At 38.7% G+C, this 22,958-nt stretch overlaps 1 protein-coding gene and 1 non-coding gene across 2 annotated transcripts in view; both read right to left on the bottom strand.

Annotated features, from left to right (window-relative positions):
• LOC142197305 (proton-coupled folate transporter-like) overlaps positions 1-22,958 on the bottom strand; it is a 150,822-nt gene that overhangs the window by 45,769 nt on the left and 82,095 nt on the right. The window contains exons 5-6 of the mRNA XM_075267497.1: positions 21,704-21,787; positions 9,474-9,630 (exon numbers count right to left, since the gene is read on the bottom strand). Coding sequence (XP_075123598.1) covers positions 9,474-9,630; positions 21,704-21,787 — 241 coding nt within the window. The remainder of the gene's footprint in view (positions 1-9,473; positions 9,631-21,703; positions 21,788-22,958) is intronic.
• On the bottom strand, positions 8,130-8,237 carry LOC142198767 (U6 spliceosomal RNA). The gene has a single exon (XR_012715409.1). It is a non-coding gene; the product is annotated as a U6 spliceosomal RNA (small nuclear RNA).

Raw genomic sequence — 22,958 nt, 5'->3', positions numbered from 1 at the left:
AAGGTAGATAAAGGAATAAATGTGTATGTCATCTCACCACTTTACAGAATTAGGGATGGGTGAACTGATTCATCATAAACAGGGTTTGACCCAAATATTTCAATTGTTTGATATTTAAAGACATCAAACAAATGCAGATTGGTCTTGAATGAACAAAAATGGCCACTGCCACACATTGAACAGGAAACACAGATGAGACACATGTGCATGAGTCACTGTGTGAAGTTTTAGCACCACTTGAATTCAGCTGACAGCCTCCTAATCAATAGACAGTGGTAGGTGGACACCTTACAGTGCTGATGTCATATGCACTATATAAGGTACTGCAAGCTAAATTTGATGATAAATAAGGAGTATTCCCTTTAAATTTACCAGGTATTTTAAGCTACTGTAACAGCCAATTTAACATTCTAATATTCCGATTTTCAGCAACCAAATGCTGTAGGAGTAGTTTAGCTGTATATTTATTATGTGTTTATCTGGTTACAAGTTTCTATGGAGCACTTTTTATTTAGACAAATAGCATGATTAGATATTGTTTTCAAGGTACATTGATCATTATTTTAGTAGCCATCTTTAATGAAGGAGATAGATTACTCTAAACCAATCCACCAGCTGTAACTTGCTTTGAGAGCCCTGGTATCATTCCATGTATGGACTATATGCAGTCAGTGCCAAAAATGATTAATTTTGCCAAAAAGCAGATTAAATGGACCATTTTAGAGCAACATGCATTTACAAACACCTGTCCCTGTAAACAAAACAGATTGGGGATAATGGTTTTAAATGCAGACAAATGCTGCAGAAAAAAAGGTTTTTTTATTGTTTTTTTAACTAGTAAATGGAATATTAAACAATAGATATTTCAGCAGACTCACAAATAACCTGAAATGTAAGCTTTCACTAGGGCTAAACAAATCAATCGAGGGAGCATACAGGTATACAGGTTTCTAGCTCTGATGGACTGATATAGATGCTCCCTGGTTTACCTGTATCAGAGAGGTAGCAAGAATCATCATGAAATTGGTTTTCATGACTAAATATTGCTCTATAGGATTGATGGTCAAAGAGAGCTGTTTTTTGACCCTATAGGGAGATTATTTTGTTAGCCAGTATAGGAGATTCATGTTTGAATACATACCCCCCTTTATATTATTTCTGCAGGTGAAAGGACAAACTTTCGGTGAAAAACTGATAACACTAGATACTTAAAATGTGGTTCTATAGTAAAAATGGCCTATATATAGTCAAGAGACAAACAACGTACACCCTTTTTACAATATATAGTTTTAAGTATCAGTACAGAAAACAAAAACATCTGGTACTTAGAAGGTCATAAAATTAAGTATATACACTGCTTAAAAAATAAAGGGAACACTCAAATAAATCTTGGATCTGAATGAATGAAATATTCTCATTGAATACTTTGTTCTGTACAAAGTTGAATGTGATGACAACAAAATCACACAAAAATCATCAATGGAAATCAAATTTATTAACCAATGGAGGCCTGATTTGGAGACACCCCCAAAATCAAAGTGGAAAAACACACTACAGGCTGATCCAACTTTGATGTAATCTCCTTAAAACATGTCAAAATGAGGCTCAGTAGTGTGTGTGGCCTCCACGTGCCTGTATGACCTCCCTACAACGCCTGGGCACGCTCCTGATGAGGTTGCGGATGGTCTCCTGAGGGATCTCCTCCCAGACTAAAGCATCTGTCAACTTCTGGACAGTCTGTGGTGCAGCGTGACGTTGGTGGATGGAGCAAGACATGATGTCCCAGATGTGCTCAATCGGATTCAGGTCTGAGGAATGGGCAGGCCAGTCCATAGCTTCAATGCCTTCACCTTGCAGGAACTGCTGTCACACTCCAGCCACATGAGGTCTGGCATTGTCCTGCATTAGGAGGAACCCAGGGCCAACCGCACCAGCATATGTTCTCACAAGGGGTCTGAGGATCTCATCTGGCGATCATCAATGGCAGATAGGCTACCTCTGGCGAGCACAAGGAGGGCTGTGCGGCCCTCCAAAGAAATGCCACCCCACACCATTACTGACCCACTGCCAAATGGGTCATGCTGAGGGATGTTGCAGGCAGCAGATCGCTCTTCATGGCATCTCCAGACTCTGTCACATGTGCTCAGTATGAACCTGCTTTCTTTTTTTTCTTTTTTTTTTTGTGTAGATTGTGAGCCCCACATAGAGCTCACAATGTACATTTTCCCTATCAGTATGTCTTTTTGGAATATGGGATGGAAATCCATGCAAACACGGGGAGAACATACAAACTCCTTGCAGATGGTTTTTTGCCCTTGGCGGGATTTGAACACCAGGACTCCAGCGCTGCAAGGCTGCAGTGCTAACCACTGAGCCACCGTGTGGCCCCTGAACCTGCTTTCATCGGTGAAGAGCACAGGGTGCCAGTGGCGAAGTTGCCAATCCTGATGTTCTGTGGCAAATGTCAAGCGTCCTGCTTGGTGTTGGGCTGTGAGCACAACCTCCATCTGTGGACATCGGGCTTTCATACCATACTCATGGAGTTTGTTTCTAACTGTTTCTGCAGATACATGCACATGCTGGAGGTCATTTTGCAGGGCTCTGGCACTCCTCCACCTGTTCCTCCTTGCACAAAGGCAGAGGTAGCGGTCCTGATGCTGGGTTGTTGCTCTCCTACTGCCCCCTCCACGTCTCCTGGTGTACTGGCCTATCTCCTGCTAGTGCCTCCAGCCTCTGGACACTACGCTGACTGACACAGCAAACCTTCTTGTCACAGCTTGCATTGATGTGCCATCCTGGATGAGCTGCACTACCTGAGCCACTTGTGTGGGTTATAGAGTACATCTCATGCTAACAGGAGTGTGAAAGCACAACCAACATTCAAAAGTGACGAAAACATCAGCCAGAAAGCATTGGTACTGAGATGTAGTCTGTATTCCTCACCTGCAGAGCCATTCCTTTATTGAGTGTGTCTTGATAATTGCCAATAATTTCCATTTGTTGTCTATTACATTTGCACAACAGCATGTGATATTGATTGTCAATCAGTGTTGCTTGGAGTTACATTGTGTTGCTTAAGTGTTCCCTTTATTTTTTTGAGCAGTGTACAACATCACATAATATATTGCCCCATTTCTGTATTTATGTAAAAAAAAATTAGGCCAACAAGGAAAAGCAAAGTGTGAAAAACTCAGTACATCACATGAATGAATAACTTGCTAAAGCCATGTGTAGTGGGCCACAGCAAAAAAGTGCTGCAAAATAACTGTGGCAGCAATACATCACATTTTTTTTCACAGAAAGTCCGCAGAGATTTCTTCTGTGGACTTTTTGCTTCCATTATACCTATAGGGAAACCACTGGCACTTCCAGAGTTATACTTGACATGCTGAGATTTCCAAAAACACAACGGTTTTTGCAGCATGTCTGCTGCACATATTTTTCCATAAGGTATGGATGGGATTTGCTAGAATCCCATCCACCTTACAGTGACTCTAAAACACTGCACTTTTTCCATGGCATTTACGCTGCAGCCAAAACACGGCATTTACACCCTGTGAGCCCAGAGCTTAGGCTGGTTCCCACACAAAAACATTGCAGCAAAATAATGCTACATACATCTGCAAAGTGAATGGAATTCTGGATAACCCCATCCACATATTGCAGAAAAAAAAATCTGAAGTGGAAAAGCACACCAAGTCAATTATACCTGTGTAAATGCTGCCCTTTTCTGTATAGGTATAATAGAGGCAGAAAGCCCGCAAAAGAAAAATTCATGAGCTCTCTGTGAAAAATGTTGGCCACATAGGGCCTTTACAGAAACAACTTTAAAATTATTGTTTCTTGTATTATTTTATCAGTCTCTCAAATTTCTGTAGTTCATTGAGGTTTTTTTTTTTTTTTTTATGTACAGCTCCAATTTCAATTGGATGATATTCTGGGCGTTAACTGGGCCATTACAACACTAAGATGAATTTTTGTTTCGACCATCCTGTTGTAGATTTCCTGATGTGCTTATGATCATGTTATGTTGCATAATCCAGTTTTGACTGATCCAGCTTTAGCTGATGGATTGATGGCCTCACATTTGACTTTAATATACAGAGGGATCAATGGTCAACTCAATGACTGAAAGGTGGCAAATATGGTCCAGTTACAGCAAAAGCCCAAATTATCACCATCGTGCTTGATAGGAGGTGTTTGTGCTGATATGCTGTACTTGGTTTTTGCAAACAATCATTTGAATGAAGAGGGTAAATAGCAGCTATGTGTTGCTGATCAAATGCCCTTGATTATTTTTAACATAAAAAATGCCCTGGATTATTTCACCAACAAAAAGTGTGATCACCTCTATAATGGCAGATGTTTTTGAAGACTATTGTTCTGGAGCATTCAAGTATGTATTAAAACAATGCTAAGGAGGAAGGACATCAGCAATGATCTTAGAACCAATTGTGACTGTTCATCAATTTGCATAAAGTTCTAAAGTTATTTCCAAACCATCTACAGTATATAATTCTTCAGTGAGAAAGATTATCCACAAGGCAGTTGGCAATCTTCCCAGAGGTGGATATCTCAGCATATTGACCCCAAGGTCAGACCAAGCAAAGCAGAGAAATTGCAAAAAGGCCAATGCCTCAGTTGTCATGCTAAATGTTCAATTAGCAAAAGATTAAAACAAGTATAACTTGTTTAGAAGGGTTGCCAGGAGGAAAGCTTCTTCTTTCTAAAAACAAAATGGCAGCACAGCTTAAGTTTTCAAAGCTGCACAAGAACAAAGCAGGAGACTTCGGGAATAATAGCCTTTGGACATATCAGACTACAACTTCAAAATAAATTGTGTCTTTCTGTCTCCATGATTTGAATATGTCCAAGGCATGTCTTCACCAGGAAAAATCACCTAATCCATCTCACACCACTTGATCTTATTAAAAAAAAAAAAAAAAAAAAAATTATGCATGTGTTGAAAAGCTTTGCTCCACCATTGTGCTGTGCAGTATGGGACGTTTATGTGCTGTGTTTAGTTTGCTGTGCATAATTGCCCAATATTTCCATTTTAGTCAGTGCTTAATGTGGAGAATGTAAGACCTGCTGTGTTTGAACCTTCTTATGAAAGGTTTAGGGTAAGTTCACATTGGTTTTTTCCTCCTCAAAATCCTGACCAAAAAGATGGCTCCCATTGAAATCAATGGGAGTCGCTCAGTTTTTTTTTTCCAGGAGCCGTTTCTTCCTAGAAAAAAGAAGTGACATGCTCATTCTTCAGCCAGTTTTGCCTCGTGATTCAGCCTGAAGACACTCCCTCCTCCCAACTAGGCCCATTCATTGGGCCTAATCCGGAGCGAAATGCCGCGACGGGATGCCAGTGCACTGCAAATGCAAATTCCGCCATGTGAACATACCCTAAAATGCACTTATGGATTTATCTGGTGGTGCTAAGGAAATCCAAGTGGTATCTAACCCCGAGATGCATAATCCACCTGGTCAGATAAGTGCAATGACAGAGTCTGAGGAAGAGTAGAAAGCCTCTACAATACCAAGTGCACTGAAAACTGCTGTGCTGCATGATACTTTAGCCAATAAAGACAAGACTAAAAAGAAAAACCTAGGGTAAAGAGATTGAATAAGGAAGCTAAAACTGACTTGTCTGGTATGGTTTACCCTAATGTATATGCAGAGTTAGTCTTGTGAAGGTAAACCATGTCCATTCTTATTTTTATACATTCTTTATACTGCTTAGGAAATTATATTTTTCTTTGTGCAACGTTTATACATTAAGATGGCGCCTGTATCCGGTACCACACCCAGAGGCTGACGCACACGATCGTCATGTGGTTTACAAGAAAGACAGTATCATTTCTCTGGAAATGGAAACCTAAGAGATGTTGAAACTTAAGAGCTAATGACTGATCGCCAGTGTATTCGGATACAAGACGTATATGCTTACAGCCTGCCTACTACCTTATCTCTTGCATTCCTGTATAAGATTTGTGACTTTCTCAATAAACCTCAGTACTGTGTGAGCAGGCACAGCGCATTGTTGCATGGACTGGGATTAACACTGACTTCTGTGTCGGAATTCATCTTAGTCAGCGCGCACATGCATGATTGATTTGGAGCAGGTGACTGACCACTTAAAGTGACCCGTATTCTGGCGGAGGTCACTACCTCAACAAGTGGCGCCCGAACAGGGACTACGGCCATAGGACCACCGCGGACGACCGATCCGCGCCAGACCCTGGATGTCGGACGGCGTCTCACCGACCCGAGGCCTGATCACCCTCATTAGAGTCACGGTAAGTGTATGCATATTCATATGAATATGTGTCATTTGCTTGTGACTGTCGGTGTGTCGTTGTCTGGCTGACAGGTGATCCAGTTGGATCGATTGTCCAGTCCGAGTGATACGGATAGGTGGGTCCTGGAGCCGTAGTCTGAACTTGTTTTTCCTCACCGGTATATATATATCACTGAGTGTTCAGTCACCTGTGTTGCTTCAGATTCCGTCTCTGACAGTGAAGACTCACCTGAGGTTTTTGTCAAAGTCACCTAGTTTCAGAGGGGTTTCTAATTTCAGAAAATGTTGATAACTTGGAGAATTAGGGACTTGACTATTTTTTTACATTTTTTTTTCCGGTTTCATATACAATGTTCCTGTTTTCCATAACACTCACATGTCGTTGAGAACTAAAATAATTTCTCAAAATGTGAGGTGTTTATCCTCAGCAAATAAAAATTCTGCTGTGATTGATTGCTTACAATCCCAAGGCGGTGATATAATTTGCTGGCAGGAAATGTGGCATATCCTGTGAACCAAAAAAAGCAGAATGGAAGCTAACATGAATTATGGGATTGGTGTGATAATTAAAAATAAGGACGTTGTATTAAGAATAAAACAGGTAGTCCACGAAGGACGGAGAGTTTTATTTTTATCTTTCAAGGGATGGGACTTTAAGTTGATTAATAACAGGACAGATTGACACACTATGATTTTTTTTTTTTTTTAAATAAGGAAAACTTTCTACTATTATTTGTGATGACTTTAATGGTGTTCTGGACAAACAGGAACATGCTGTGTCCAAAGAATCTAGCGTTGAGGCATTTGGTAATTATTATTATGAAACTTTTCTTTGGAGGATGCAGTGGCTGGAAAATTACTTTCTTTTAGATATCATTGGGCGGATGGATATACAGTCAGATTTTTTGTGCTTTAAAAATGTGTTCTAAAGTGTGCAAATTAGGCACAGGCTGCAGCCCCTGCTCTGTATAGATCACTGCTTAGAAGACGATGAAGAACCTTGTAATAATGTCATCACAGGGACAATCCAATCTCAGAGTAGTGACATCATCACAGGTGCTATCCAATCACAGAGCAGTAGTGATATCATCACAGGTGCTGTGCCACTAGCAGGGAATAGACAGAGACTGTGAATCGAAAGCAAGAGGAGGGACTTACATAGAAGAACCACAGAGGAGTGCGTGAGCAGAGTATGACATGAGGGGTGCACGGAAGCGCCCACAGTGTACGGAGGGCTCATTTACATATATGTTTAAAAGGTAATTCATTAAAAAGAGGGGCTCTTTTAACAAACGATTAGCAGGACTTGAATAGCCTTATTAAAGGCTATTCAGGCATATGTTTATCTAAAATAGCGAAAATCCAGTGATAGAGCCCCTTTAATAGGAGACCATCTTTTTTGTTCAAATATAGTGCACAGGGTCATGACTTTGGAGAATGTTTAGAAAAAGTTCGCAAGTGGTTTGTTGATGAGAGGAGAGAGGTGATATTTACTGTAGAGCGAAGGGAATTGAGAATTGTACTCGGCATTTCCTTAAAAAGATGTGTGGCTAAAAAGAATGCATGTTTAATATGAACAACAGGGAGGTGAATGGTCAAGATAGGCTCGATACTGTGGCTGCATTTTTTGAGGATTTGTTTAGCTGTAAGAGATGCGAGTTGGAAGAGAACGAACAATTTTTGGATGTACATGAAAATTTTGTACCAGAGAGTGAAAATTCCATGTTTATCAAGTGAGGTTACTGAGGATTAGCTGAGAAGTATGGTGGCCAGAGTTACAAAAAATGAAACTCCTGGATGAATTAAAAAAGACAAAGTTGAGAGAATTTTTTTTTTTTTTTTTGAGCGCTTCATGAATTTATGTGTTGTCCTTGCACAGGGGCCATACTAATCTTCTTTGTATTGTTGCAATTTTTAATATATGTGTTCCCAAAGCAAGCACAAAGTTGAGTGAATTTGTATGGGAGAACTGAAAGAAGATTAGATATGTAGAGAATGAGAGAATTGGCCTTTACTGGGAAAGTATTAGTGGGGAAGGCTATAACAAGGATAAACCAGTTGCTTTTCTTAGTTCAAATTAGTTCAAATTGGTATTTATATGTATTTATTTTTTTAATTAAAATCGTTATTTTTCTTCTGTTTAAAAAAAATGTCATAGTTTAAGTCATTATGGACAACCTAATATTATTATTACAGTAAATTGCCTTTTACAGAAAACAAAAAAAAGTTCTTATGATTCAAAATTAGGAGTGGGTTTTAACCTAAAGAGCGATACTTCTCTCCCATGAAAACAGCCACTTTATTTTACTAATTTATATTACTTATATTTAAAGGAATACAGCATAATTGGTAAAATTTATACAAAAGGGATTATAATTTTGCAAATAAAACACATGCTCAAGTGATAGGTCCGATTTCAAGATTTTAAAGTAATAAAACCAATATTTGCTTAAAGCAATTTTTAATCTGTTTCATATTGCACAAGATTCCTTTGGGAAATAGTGTATGTATTCAAATTAAAGGGATTTTTTTTTTTTTTTTTAAACAACAGAGACAAGGTCACATTGCATGAAAGACAATAGCCCAACAAGATTAGTAGTCAGTGCCTAAATACAATAAGTTATGAAAAGTAATAATGAAGTATTATGCAAATATTAAATTACTATTGCAACTACTAATAATAACATTAATATTGCCAACAGCTATGTTAAAGAGGACCTTTCACCTCCTGGGGCACATGCGGTTTAATACACCGCTAGAAAGCAGACAGTGCACTGAATTCAGTGCACTGTCGGCTTTCATGTTCTGTGCCCCGGGTGAAGAGCTATCGGTGTCAGTACTGTAGCTCTTCACTGTCAGAAGGGCGTTTCCCACAGTCAGTCAGGAATGCCCTTCCTCACAGCAGTGAGTTCCTCACTGCTCAGCATCATCGCTGGGTGGTAAGCAATGCCCCCTCTCACAGTACAGCGCTATAGACTGTCGGCTTTCTAGCGGTGTATTAAACCGCATGTGCCCCAGAAGGTGAAAAGTCCTCTTTAAGCCTTTGCCAGGAAACACGCCTACAGATAGTATTGCTTGCATTTTAGGTTTACAAAATTTCATTTGAACGTATTCTAAATGCAAAGTAAAATGCCTTAAAAAGTGTAAACAAGCAAAATCATAAAGTCTTAGTACTTACTGAATCAACACAAAAGTGATAATCTGGAAAGTTGCCATAATAACGAAGCACATTCCTGGAAACGTTGATAGTGTAGCTGGGTAAACTCCATTAAATATTGCCGCGCCAATAAGTAAACATATAGTTTCGACTGAAGCTATTATGGAAAACAATGCACCTAAAGTAAAGCATACAGAAAAATGTTACATATTGCATAGTACTATGAGAAACAATAAACCCAAAATAAAACCCAAATTTTATTTTTGTTTATTTTTAGTCAGAAATAACCAAATACTTAAAGGGGTTGTCCTGGATAAACGCAAATTCTTTCCCTATACTTAACTCCCTTCCCCCATTTAACTTCTAACTTACTTGTATGTTAAAAAAAAAAAAAAAGAAAAGTATAATTACCTATATCCCTGGGGTGGTCATGTGAATGCCCCGGGACACTTTCTGATAATCCGGTGACGTTCTGTTTCACCGCTTCTGAAACAGAACATCACCAGTACCCCCCCCCCCCCTCCCCAATCCCCATCAATCCATCAATACTTGTCTTCCTGTGTCTAGGCAGTCTGAAGGTAAGGTGACTGCAGTACATGTACAGTAGAGATGGCAATCCATCTCTACTGTGCAGGCCTCACAGTTACTTCCAGTCTGTGTCCAGGCTGAGCACAGAGAAGAGGAAAGGAGCAGCGGTGTCACACATCGGAAACTAGGTAAGTATGATGCTATGGAACGGGGTGGGGGGCTTAGTTACTTGAGAAGGGCTATCAGTGTGCAGGATTAATTAGTGTAGTTTAGCTAGGGAGACAGGAGGTTAGCATAGCTAGGGAGAAGGGGGGCCTAGTAGTGAGCAGGATAGCTTAGTGTAGCTTAGGTAGGAAGAAAGGGGAGCCTAGTAGTGGGTGGGATAGCTTAAAGTACCTTAGCTAGGGAGATGGGGTGTAACGCAGTGAGAGATGGGGTGTAACGCAGTGAGAGAGGGGGTGGGGGAGCTTTGACAGGGAGGCAGTGTGAAAGATACACAGGAAATTACATAGTAGGATGTAGACATGTAAAAAATTGCATACAATACCACTGATGCCTATAAATCCATCAAAACACTGCTAAAAGTATATGTGTGCACTTTTAACCCCTTAATAGCACTAACAGACTTAAAAAAAAAAAAAAAATTGCCCGGTAAACCCCTTTAAGTCACAAGTAACAGCAGTACAATAATTAAAGGTTAGTAGAGCTTTGAGGTAACTGAAAGGTGGAGATGAATATAAGAATTTGCGCAAATTCATTTTATTGATATGGCACAAATTCTCTTGTGTGATTTGAAACTCAGCTTTCTCTCAGCCAATTAAGTAACATTTCAGATATAGGTTATTGACAGTTATGTCATTTTGTAGTTCCAGTACTTACTTGAGCCATTTCTATGAAACGGGATGAAAAACCATTGATACAGTTTGAATATACTTTATTATTACAGAGATTGTGTTTGGTTCTTTATGTTCTTGGGGAGTCTCAAACTCAGCTCTGCAATGCCTTATGTGCATGACAGAGTTGGGCGAGATAACTTTCAGACAAAGGAATGTAAGACAACATCTACAATGCATTGCCAACTTGGTTGGTGGGGATTTTGGAAGCCCGCCCTTTGACAACCATCTGATTTATGAGCAAGCAATAATTAAAAAGAATTTTTCACTTTAAGACAACCTCTAAGTCAATAGCCACTTAACTCACATCCCAGAATTTTTACTCAACAGATGTATTAAAAGACAACAGAAAGCTTTAAAATTTACGAATTTTGACAAAATTGTAGATTAATTTTTTGTAAGCTATTAATCTGTTTTTGTATTTTCCGCAAAAGGGATTCTAGTTGAGCACTAATTATAAACCCAAGTTGCTTGGATTTGATTTATTGTATGTATATGAGCTGAAGGTTAATTACAGTTACGACTTTTAATTGAAAAAGATATTTCACTGAAATATTTAGTACAATGTCAAGTTATTTAGCCCTTGTAAGAGAGTTGTTAAAGAACAATTAGAGGTTTATACAAGATATATGGAGGTAATTAATCACTGTCCTGTACATTTTATGCAGGACACTAATGCTGACTTTAGAAAATATGTTTGCTCATACATTTAAATTTAGAAGAAGGCAATTTCCATAAATTAGTATAACAAACATTCACACGTAATAGATTATAGAAGCCATCAATCATGAAGTATTTTATGTGGAATATGCTTATCTGAGCAATGCAAGAAGTCATGTCAGAATTGTATCCTCCTCCCACCATGATTCTCCTGTAAATTTTTGCTTCAGAGCTTTGATATAATTGATTGAGTTGTATTGTATAGAAAGAAAACATACTCAGGATGAGATACACAAATTTAGAGCTTGAATATAAAAATATTGAAACTTTTGGTTAGAAAGTTTAAGTTAATAGTAAGCTAAGAATTCAATGGTTAGTTTTTTTGGCTTTTTTTCCCCCTGAGATCTAGGGCTGACAACTGCTAATAATTACACAGTTTAAAACATAGGTGGCATCTTACATAAATGTGTAAAAAAAAAAAGAAAAAAAAAAACATTAAAAAGATTTAGAATTGTGAGGTCATCGAAACCCTTCATGTACATGGCTGTATTAGTCAGGGTTCACCCTACCATTGAATTCCATTTAAACAAACAAAAAAAAAAAAAAACGAAAACCTATCATAACAGGCATTAAGGGACACTAACTAATGTTAATTTGTCAGTTTTTTTTAACTGATCCATTTTATGGTTCAATTAAAAAAAACAGACACACTAGCATGAATTAGTGTTAGCATCAGTTACTGTTAGTTAGTGTCCATTTTTTTTATAGTTTTTTTTTTGTTCTGTTTCTGCTTTCTGAACATGTGCAGAAAAAAAAATGGACACAAAATACCGGACATCAGTTATTATGGCTACTGTCAGTTATAAGTCAGTTGCCCATAGACTTCAATGTTAAAAAAAAAAAAAATAATGGACACTTTTCGTCCGTCAAGAATTCGTTTTTTCAAATGGACACAAAAGTCCTGCATGTAGGATTTTTTTGTCCGCTGGAAAAAAATGGACTTCTGATGTATTGGGTGTTAACGGACATTAACAGACACAAGATAAAATCCCATTGAAAGGAATGGAAATTTTAACAGATTACTGACGGTTTAGCTAGTGTTCATTGCTAACATCTTGTAACAGACAATAGCTACGGACACGGCTGATGATCAACAACAGTAGTGTGAATGCCCCCTTAGGCTCCACCATATTTTCTAATGTAAGTTTCTTATTTTCTGAAACATATTTTCTCTACAGATACACATGCATATTTTGCAATAAATCCATCGAAAATTTTCCACTTTGTTTTCCAATGCAAAGGGTTCTGTAAGAAGTGACATGCTGCAGACCTCAAAATCCAAACCACAGGTCATTTTACACACAGAAAAATTTCTGCAATATGTTGATGAGATTTCCCAAAATGTAATTCCTTAGCTTGTACTATATTTCAATATGCAAGGAAAACCTGCAGCATTCATTTCATACATCGCCTGAGGTGTACAAGCTGTAATATGTCCCCTACAAAAGTCTATGTTATAAAACTGACCCTCTATATGTAATTATTGTAAGACAGAAAGATTATGTATAGATCTGTATAGCTATTGTTACTGTAAAAGACTGGCTCTTCACTTTCTTCCAAAGAATCTGTTCTACTTTGTTAAAATGATCTAGCATTGAATAAAGGAGAGTTTGTGTAACCGAAAAGTGGAATAATTTGATCTAAAATTAGGAGAAGCAGAGCTAACATACCTTATTCTACGAGTTCTGGCAGCATTTCAACAGATATTAGCATGAAAATTCTAAATTAAATTTTATATATATATATATATATATATATATATATATATATATATATATATATGTGTGTGTGTGTGTGTGTGTGTGTGTGTGTGTGTGTGTGTGTGTGTGTGTGTGTGTGTCTTATACTATCCTTCTACTTACTGTAAAAGACTTGACAAATGAGTCGTGCCTAGCTCTCAAATCTGTACACAAATGGAAAAATGTTGGCTCTGTGTTCTTAAAATAATGTTTCATATTCTGTTTACTGAATTTTTTTTCTTTATTATTATTGTAAAACACTTTGAATAATTATATTTTTATTGTATTCCATTCCAAGTAAACTATTTTTCCCAATATACAGCTGTAGTAAATAGAGATGAATATAAGAGTGGAACTTTTACTTTTGTCCTAGTTTTTATTTTTAGGTCAGTAGAATACAATACGTTGATTTTTTTTCCCATAGAAAAAAGAAAAAATTATCTGTTCAAGTTTCACTACAATAACATATCGACAGGTTGTATATGATATTACAGATTCATCCCATTCCCTTCAGTGAAGATGCAATACCAGACACATCCTATTGATATTGATACGTTTGGCACTATAATAAAATGTCTTCATGGCCAAATCTGTCATGAGGAAAGAGGAGTATCTCATCTGAGGTGGCAGATGGCAGAGTCCCTGAGAGGGCAACACAGTATTTATTGCGTGAACCTAGAGATTTATGAGATTTATCTCACCATGGGGTTTCGTTCACACAACTGAAACAAAACTGCTATTATACTCTTCAGATCCTTGGGTATAGATCCAAGGGAGGTGACCAAACATAGTAAATAGTGTTACTCACCTCCCCTGGGATCCAGTGCCAATCTTTGGGCCACTTCCGCTCTCAGAAATGTCATGAATAATATCAGAGGCCTCTGGGGCCTGTAAATGGACTTCAGACCTTGGAGTATAAAAATGGTCGAACCCCAAAGAATCAGATTTTGGAAAATGTGTAACCAAAACCATAGGGCACAACTATGAAACATTATACTGAGTGAAGGGGCCCCTGTGGGATATTATACTGTGTGTACTAGGTGTCCCTACTGTTAAAAGGGTTGTCCAGGAATTGGAGGGGGCTGGAGCAGGTATCACAAAATATATATAAAAAAACAAAAAACACACACACTCAACTGTCCCCGGAACTTGAACTGTTTGGTCTCATGCTATGCCTCAGTCCTTGGAGCTCTGTGCCACATGTGAGAATAATCAGTGATGTCACTCACATAGGTCATCGGCTCCTCTCCAGTGACCTCTGAGGGTGATGATTGGGGCAGTGAAGACGGGAGAGTATGCTGTTTTTTAATGCCATACTGACTCCGGGCCACTCCAAAGTTTGTCCAATTCCTGTACAACCCCTTTAATCTCATTACTGAGGCTCGGTGTAAGTCCAAGGTTTCTTTCCACCATTGCACATGCGCTGGCAGCTCAATGACATATCTCAGTCAGATGGCGTCATTGCCAAGAATACAGTGGTAGTCAATCCTAATTTTCTAATTTCAGAGAACTAATTTGTAAAACAGGAAATTAATCATGTTGTGCAATATGATAACAACACATGCTACATTTGCTAAGTATTTCCTATTTAGATGGTTTTCTTTAAATATTAACAACAAAAAAAGCTATTGGAAACTTTTAGAGTCTGAATTATAAAATGGAAGGATTGTTTATTTTGATTCCATTCTGCCATTACAGTGACAACCGTGATCAAGGTTTAAAGATCACATGCATTTAGTATATTTTATTACAGTATAAGTGACCACTATACAACAATATAACAGGGGCTCGCAAACACCTGGACACAAGGATTGTATGTAAGCCAAAAATATGAAGAAAATGACAACAGTCTTTTGCGAAGTATGGAAGTACAGTCCTGTGTATGGAAAGGTGGTCCTGACCACTGGCTGCAGTAGTCTTGTGCAAAATAAGATAATTTATACAGGACTGCTACAGTCCTTACACAGCACTGCTGTAGCCTATATCTCTTCCTTCCTCACAACGCAACCATTTCATTCCTTATACATGTAAATAATAAAGCAGGTACAGTAGTCCTGTTTAAAGTATGGAGGAATAAGTATCAGAAGTATGTTATATCATGCCCCTTCTATATTACTTATGGTCTACAGCTCTCTGCATTGTTTACACTAGGAAATATCAGGAATGAGCTTTAATAATAATGCTCATTCTCCCCAACATCAGTATACATAAAAGGTCCACAGGATACCCTTCTAGTACCCACATCAGTCTTGAGAACTGAAGCAGTGGTGAACCTAGCCTCTCTGCTGACTGAGGCAGACGATTAAAGACGCCCCCTCCCTCCCCCCCCGGACTGAATACGGGGAGGGGGGTGTCATCTTTTGATCGTCCGCCTCAAGCAGCGGGGGGGGGGGGGGGAGCGGGAGCGGGATGGGGGTGCTAGTGGTAACATTACAGTGAATACAATGCAGTAATACTTACAGGAGACTTCTTTCCACATTTCCCATCACTTCCCTTTGGACCGCCATGACCACTTCTTCAAGCTGTGACTTGACTCTGTGAAGTTTGCAACACAGACATCTTTGACTCCCCGCTTCTTCATGCACCCAACCCCCATATGCCCCAGAGTGGCACAATAGACTGTGGGGCATAATAGAGGCTGCAGGGGGGCCGCTGTGTTGCATAATAGAGGTTACAGGGGCCACTGTGGACCCTGCAACCTCTACTATGCCCCACAGTGGCCCACCGATGAACTATTATTATACTCAGGGGTCTTTTCAGACCCCCCCCCCCCCCCCCCCGAGTATAATAATCAGAAACCCAGGGGAGGTGAGGGAACATAATAAACAGTTTTACTCACCTCTCCGGGATCTGATGTTGATCCTTGCAGGCTTCGGGCCTGTATTGCAATGTCCCAGATGTCACGTGGCATGTATGGTACTGTATGGGCCTGTATGGTACTATCCCAGATGTCTGGGATATTACCATACAGGCCCAAAGCCTGTGCTAGCAGTATCCTAGCAGGCTTCGGGCCTGTCACGTTTGGGACATTAACATACAGGCATGAAGCCTGTGCTAGCAGTAACAGGTTGTTACTACTAGCACAGGCTTTGGGACTGTATATTACTACTAGCGCAGGCCTGTATGATAATGTCCCAGACCACGTGACATCTGGGACATTACCATACAGGCCTGATGCCTGCTAGGATTAACATTGGATCCCTGAGAGGTGAGTAAAACCGTTTAATATGTTCCCTCATCTCCCCTGGGGCTCCGATTATTATACTCGAGGGTCTGAAAAGACCCCCGTGTATAATTGTAGTGGTAGTGGGTCCGTGGCCTAGCCCAGGCCTGCTCAGGGCTGTCCCTTGCGTCCTATAGTAGAAGGGGAAGCCGGGGGCAGCTATGAGCAGGCCTGGGGAGATAGGTAAATAGGCGGCTACCTGCTGGGGATACTCCAGCAGGTAGCAGCCTATTATAAAGCAAAAAAAAAATAAAAATTATCCTCACTTACCGACCTCGCCACTGCTCCCACTGCTGCTGCTTCCTCCTTTCACCCAGCAACAAGAAGTCTGCATATCAGCCCAGGTAGCGTGATGATGCCATCTGCACTGAGATGCAGAGGTCTAAACCAGCCCAAGAGAGGGCCGCTTGGGTTGTTTTCAGAGTGGCCCTCTCCTGAGCTAGTTTAGAAAAAAAAGAAAAGTTAAAAAAAAAAATCTAATTGCCGTGGCTGCCTTCCCCTCCGGAGTGCCGCCTGAGGCTGCCACCTCACCTTGCCTCATTAGAGGTATGGCCCTGAACTGAAGTCCTCCAACCCAGTTCTCATGGCTGCATTAGTATGCATGTTTAGGTGTCTCCATTCAGATCTATGGAAAAAGGGTTCAGAAAATAGCTGAGCTGGGAGGTCTCTAAAGTCCCATATGAAGGAATAAAGAAAGTAGTGCATGCGCAACTTGTGTATTTGTAAGATAAGAATTGGGGAACCCCCTTCTCACGAAAGGAATTCTATTTTATTTAATACAGATCAATTTTATTATGGCTATGGAAAGATATACATCTCATTAACAACTTAACAATGGTTACATAGCCAGTGTTCAATAAAAGCTTCTGTTTCACCTCACTGCCCATGCGCACATACATCATTTGTCCAACATGCCTCCATAAAGCCCTGTGGTAAGGAATTATTCTTCCTCAGAAGTAATGTTCTAAATGGAACACAATATGTCACTTTTTTATATACTTATATAAAACTAAATGATTCTATATGATTTCTAATGAAATCTTCCATAACCACTATATGAAGTCTAAAACATACTGAGATCTATGATGATACGTTATGTCTCCTTTTACAAGGTTGAACATATCTGTGATATGCTCATGTACTAAGAGCCTCAAAGTAAAGGTAGATGTTAAATCAAGGCAAAAATTTCTCACATTTTTCTAAAAGAACATAATTGAAATATTTTATTTCAAATTTAATAGCAAATTGTAAATAGAATTTTAACTTAAAGGAATTATTAGAAAAAACTAGCTAACATTATTTTATAAAATTCTAACTTGATAAGTGTATAGTTTATTCCAATATATCAAGTGTAGCGTTTAATGAAGCAAAGCTTTGAGCTTTAATTTCATTTACAATTTTCTCACTCCAAGGAATACTTATTTTTCATTGGAAATTTATCAAATCAATCTCTGCAATTGACTTGTTGACCTCCTGGAAATTCATCAGTTTACAGCAAATGAGTAAGAGCTCTGTACAAATAAGGTTTTCTCAGATTTCTAACTAATCATATGAAGTTTGCCAAACGGAATCTTTTCAATTGAAAATTAACTCAATAGCAGATAGTGAAGGATATTTGTTAAAGCAATATGCAAATAAACATGATATTGCGTATATTTGTTTTAAATGAAATTACAGTAATTACCGGTAGTTTTTTAGTCAGACGTGCAGTATGTAAATATGATATATGTTTAAGACTTCTTGTACACAGGCAGATTAGGTTTTCATACAATATCTAAGCTGTAGACCAATCTGTCACATAAAATATACAGCCCAATCTGCAGACTTGTTATATCGTAGGTGGAGCTGAGAAGATTGTTACAGTCAAGGCCATAAGTGTTGGCAACGCTGAAAATTTTCAAGAAAATTAAGTATTTCTTCCAGGAAGTTAATGCAATTACACGTTTTGATATACATGTTTATTTCCTTTGTGTGTATAATAACTTGATATAATTTTACTAAAATTACTGGTACCCTCAAATTAATATTTGGTTTCACTCCTCTTGGAAAAATTAACTGAAAACAATCGCTTCCTATAACTATCAACAAGCTTCTTACAACTCTCAACTGGAATTTTGGACCACTCTTCTTTCCAAACTGTCTCTCATATTTGAAGAGCACCAATAGAAAATTTTACAATCTTTCCACAGATGTTCATTGGGATTCAGATCCTGACTCATTGCTGGCCCTTTAAGAACTCTCCAACTCTTTGTTTCCATCCATTCTGGGTGCTTATCAAAGCACACAGTCAATACATTCAGTGCCAGAGGCAGCAAAACAACCCCAAAATATGAACTTCCACCATGTGTAACTTGGTATGGTGTACTTTTCTTTATAGGCCTTATTCTGTTTTTGGTAAACAGTACAATGATGTGCTTTCACCCAAAAAGCTCTATCTTGATCTCGTCTATCCACCAGATACTTTGCCAGAAGAATTTTGGCTTACTCACGTTGCTTTTTTATGTCTCTGTCTCGGCACTGGAATCCTCCTGGGTCTCCTGCCATAGTGTTTCATTTCATTCAAATGTTGACTATTAGTTGGCTCTGACACTGATGCTCCCTGAGTCTACAGGACAGGTTGAATTTCTTTGGAACTTGATTGGGGCTGCTTCTCCACCATCCGGACTATCCTGCGTTCCAAAATTATTTAAATTTTTCGCTTCCGTCCACATCCAGAGAGATTAACTATGACGCACAGACAGACTCATAAAGCAAAGAATCAATGTCTATCTTATTATCTGGTTTCGGGTATGATTTTTATATTGTCCGAACTCACCAGTCACAAGAAACAGGTGTGAACAAGCATCACATGCTTAAAACAAAATTATCTACCCACAAAAGTGCCCATAATTTATTCTGGCCCATTTTTGGCATTTTGTGTGAAAGTATGTCCAATTTGCCTTTTTTCCTTAGACACAAAGGAAATAAACATGTGTATAACAAAACATGTATAATTGCAATATTTTTTGGGGAGAAATACTGGAAAAATGTCAGGGGTGCCAACACTTACAGCCAAGGTTACATATGTAGTACATTTAGAAACAATTTAGTATAATTTGGCATTTATTCATTAAAATCTCTGCTCATTGTTAGTTTATTAGTCATCCAAGCATTCCTACTAAGTGAGTGACAGCTTGTTAATTGTCAGTCACTAGTAGAACCCACAGCACTATTAAGCCCAGAATGTGAAGACATGCGGATACATTTCAATTATAATGAATCTTTTATGGGTCATCAATATCAGATCAGTGAGGATCTGACACCTGGTATCCCCATCAGTGTTCTCAGCAGCCTGTACACAGAGAATGGAGAAGGACGCAGACATCTCTGTTCTCTATGTCGTGGTCAGACCAGGTTGATCCAGATCAGCTCCCATTCATTTCAATGGCAACTAAGCTGTAGTGCCTAGGTTCCGCCACTACACTGAGAATGCAACAGTCTGCTTCCTGACCCATGCTCTTTGTATCAGATGCTGAGAACATCTGATCAATAGGGATGCTGGGTGTCAGATCCCCTCTGATGTGATATTGATGGCCTACCTTTAGGATAGGTCAACAATATTTTTAGAAACGAAAATCACTTGAATAGGTTTGGATGAGCCTTTGATAACTACAAGGTTACAGTCACTTACAGTATATAAGGTACTGTGGGCTAGAACATGAGGCATTTCAGTAAAGTACAGGATGGATGTGCTATTACTCACAGCATTTAGTGCAGCAAAGCTTGCATTACAGGTACAGCATCTTAGGAGTTGCAGGGTTAGAACAAAGTTTAATCAAATATAATCAATTACAGGCAGGAGAGAGGGAGAATATCTATGCTGTATGAGTCAGATTGCCACCAGTCTGTCAGCCCTTTCCTGTGGCCTGGTCCATCATATTATTCCATACTTTACTTCCTGTCCATATTGCTGCCACAGCTACCACCTTTGCCACCAATCAGCCAGACATGTCCTATGGCCTGGCCCAACATATTATTCCATGCCATACTTCCAGTCATGTGGCCACAGCTACCATTTCTGTCACCACTCAGACCTGTCCTGTCCTGTCCTATCCTGTGACTTGGTCCATCATATTAATCCATATTACCACCACTCAACCAGACATATCCTGCAACCTGGTCCATTATATTATTCCATGTTGTACTGCCACAGATACCACCAACTACCCACTCAGTCAAAAAAAAATGTCCAGAGGTTACATTGTGAATTAAAGGCTGTTAAAGTAGTTTTCCCAACTAAGGATTTCACCTGTTCTGCTCTCTTTACTCCACATCTTGGTTTAAGTGACAAGATGCTTTACCCTGTATGATGTACAGCTCAGGACAACAGCATGCTTATGAGACTGAACTTCACAATGAACTTCAAGCAATGTTCTAGCCATGTTCTGTATAATGTTGCATTGGTTACCTAAGCTAATGAAGAGAGGAGAATAAAAAGGTGGCTGGGAACAGGGACAGAAGTCACCAACCTAATGGCTGCAGCTAGATAGCACAGAAGGTCTGTAACCTAGGCAAGAAACTATAACAAACTTTAAGGAGGCATAATTAGCAGAATATGGCAAATATAGAAAGCTAGATAAAGCAATGAATGGGATAAAACACCTTGGTTAGGTGTGAACACACTTAGGGTGTGTTCACACGACAACAAATAAAAAGGAATTCCTCTTCATTGAGGAATCATCCGCCACTGGTATTTCGTCTTGGCTTCCCGCTGCTGATTAGACTCAGATGAATGGGTTTAATCATCTCAAGCACATCTCAAGCTGTGGACTCCATGGATGAATCAGCCAAGGAATCCTCAGCAAGATCGAGCAGGATGCTTTTTTTTCCCCCAAGTCCTGCTCTAATCTCTGCCTCCCATTGAAAACAATGGGAGGCGGATTCCAAGAGGAATCTGCTCCAGGTTCAGGGGCGAAATTTGCCCCCAAACCCATGGCAAATTCCTCCGTGTAAAAAGAACCTAAATCTACAAGTTTAAGTATTATTTTGGAAATGCTAATACTCCTTTAACATTTTTTTTCCTGGTATATTAGTTAAAATATAGTAGTTAATTTTCATTGCAACATTATGTACAACACAATTCAAACTACAGGTTATATTTTACTTTACCTTGTTCATTTGGATATGCAATTTTGGAAGATATAGATCTCAGAACTGCTACAGTATATCCACTTGGAGCATTTATTATACCACCTGTGGGAGACATAATTTTCAAGCGATAAATATATTTTTTTTTCAAAAAAATTAATAATAATAATAATAATAATAATAATAATAATAATATCGCTGAAAAAAAGATTACAGTTCAAAGGGTTTCTTTTTAAATTATTGTTATTCTTAATAAATATATATATATATATATATATTTTAAATAATAAAAATTGTGAATTTTGTGCTTTTTCTTGCATTAGCAATCTATGTCTAGTCCTATTTTTACTTTAGAAAAAAAATGGGTGATGCTGTATTATATATCTATACCATTTAAGTCATTCAGTTTAACATGAATAATTAAAAAATGTGTTCCATTTAGTATAGCTTATTGTTCCACCAAATTTTACAGTTTTAAGCAGACGTTTCTTTTATACAAGGTCATATTTTCATTTTATTAGCTAGACTGATTATCAGCTCAGCAATATTCATGATTGAGAAACAATGATACATTGTTATAAAGCTGATGTCAGCACAAATGCATAAGAGGGAAGCTAAAAGAATGATTACCACCTTAAAAGAAGCACCAAGTTTAAAATTTACTGCCATAAATTCACCCACCATTAACCAGCCTTAATATAGTAAAAAGAGGTCATAAAAATTAAAGATTTGACATCAACGAACATCAGAAAGCTATTATGACTTTATTGCTTTAAAGTCTTATTAAATTAGAAAAAAAGGCCTAAGACTTGGGAAAGACACACACTACCAAAAATACTTTTATAATGGGGTATATCAAGTTCCTAAAAAGGTACTGGATTTCCTTATGGAGGTCCAGCTTGTGCAGGTCGTCTTACAGACAGTACTCCCTGGGAAAAAGTTAAAATCTGTAAAGGTCTCTATTCTTATTAGAGATGAGCGAGTAGTACTCAATTGAGTAGGTATTCGATCGAATACTACGGTATTCGAAATACTCATACTCGATCGAGTACCACTCGCTGTTCGAATGTAAAAGTTCGATGCAGAACCAGCATTGATTGGCCAAATGCTATACAGTCGGCCAATCAATGCTGGTTCTTCTTCTACCTTAAGAAGTCTTCTCCGTGCAGCGTCCCCGCGGCGTCTTCCGGTTTTTCCGGCTCTTCATTCACTCTGCCAGGGCATCTGCCTGGGCAGAGCCGACTGCGCATGTCTGCTTGTAGTGCGGGCATGTGCA

The sequence above is a fragment of the Leptodactylus fuscus genome, chromosome 3 (assembly GCF_031893055.1).
Source record: "Leptodactylus fuscus isolate aLepFus1 chromosome 3, aLepFus1.hap2, whole genome shotgun sequence".
In the NCBI taxonomy this organism is placed as follows: domain Eukaryota; kingdom Metazoa; phylum Chordata; class Amphibia; order Anura; family Leptodactylidae; genus Leptodactylus; species Leptodactylus fuscus.
This window is presented reverse-complemented; position numbering and strand designations above follow the sequence as displayed.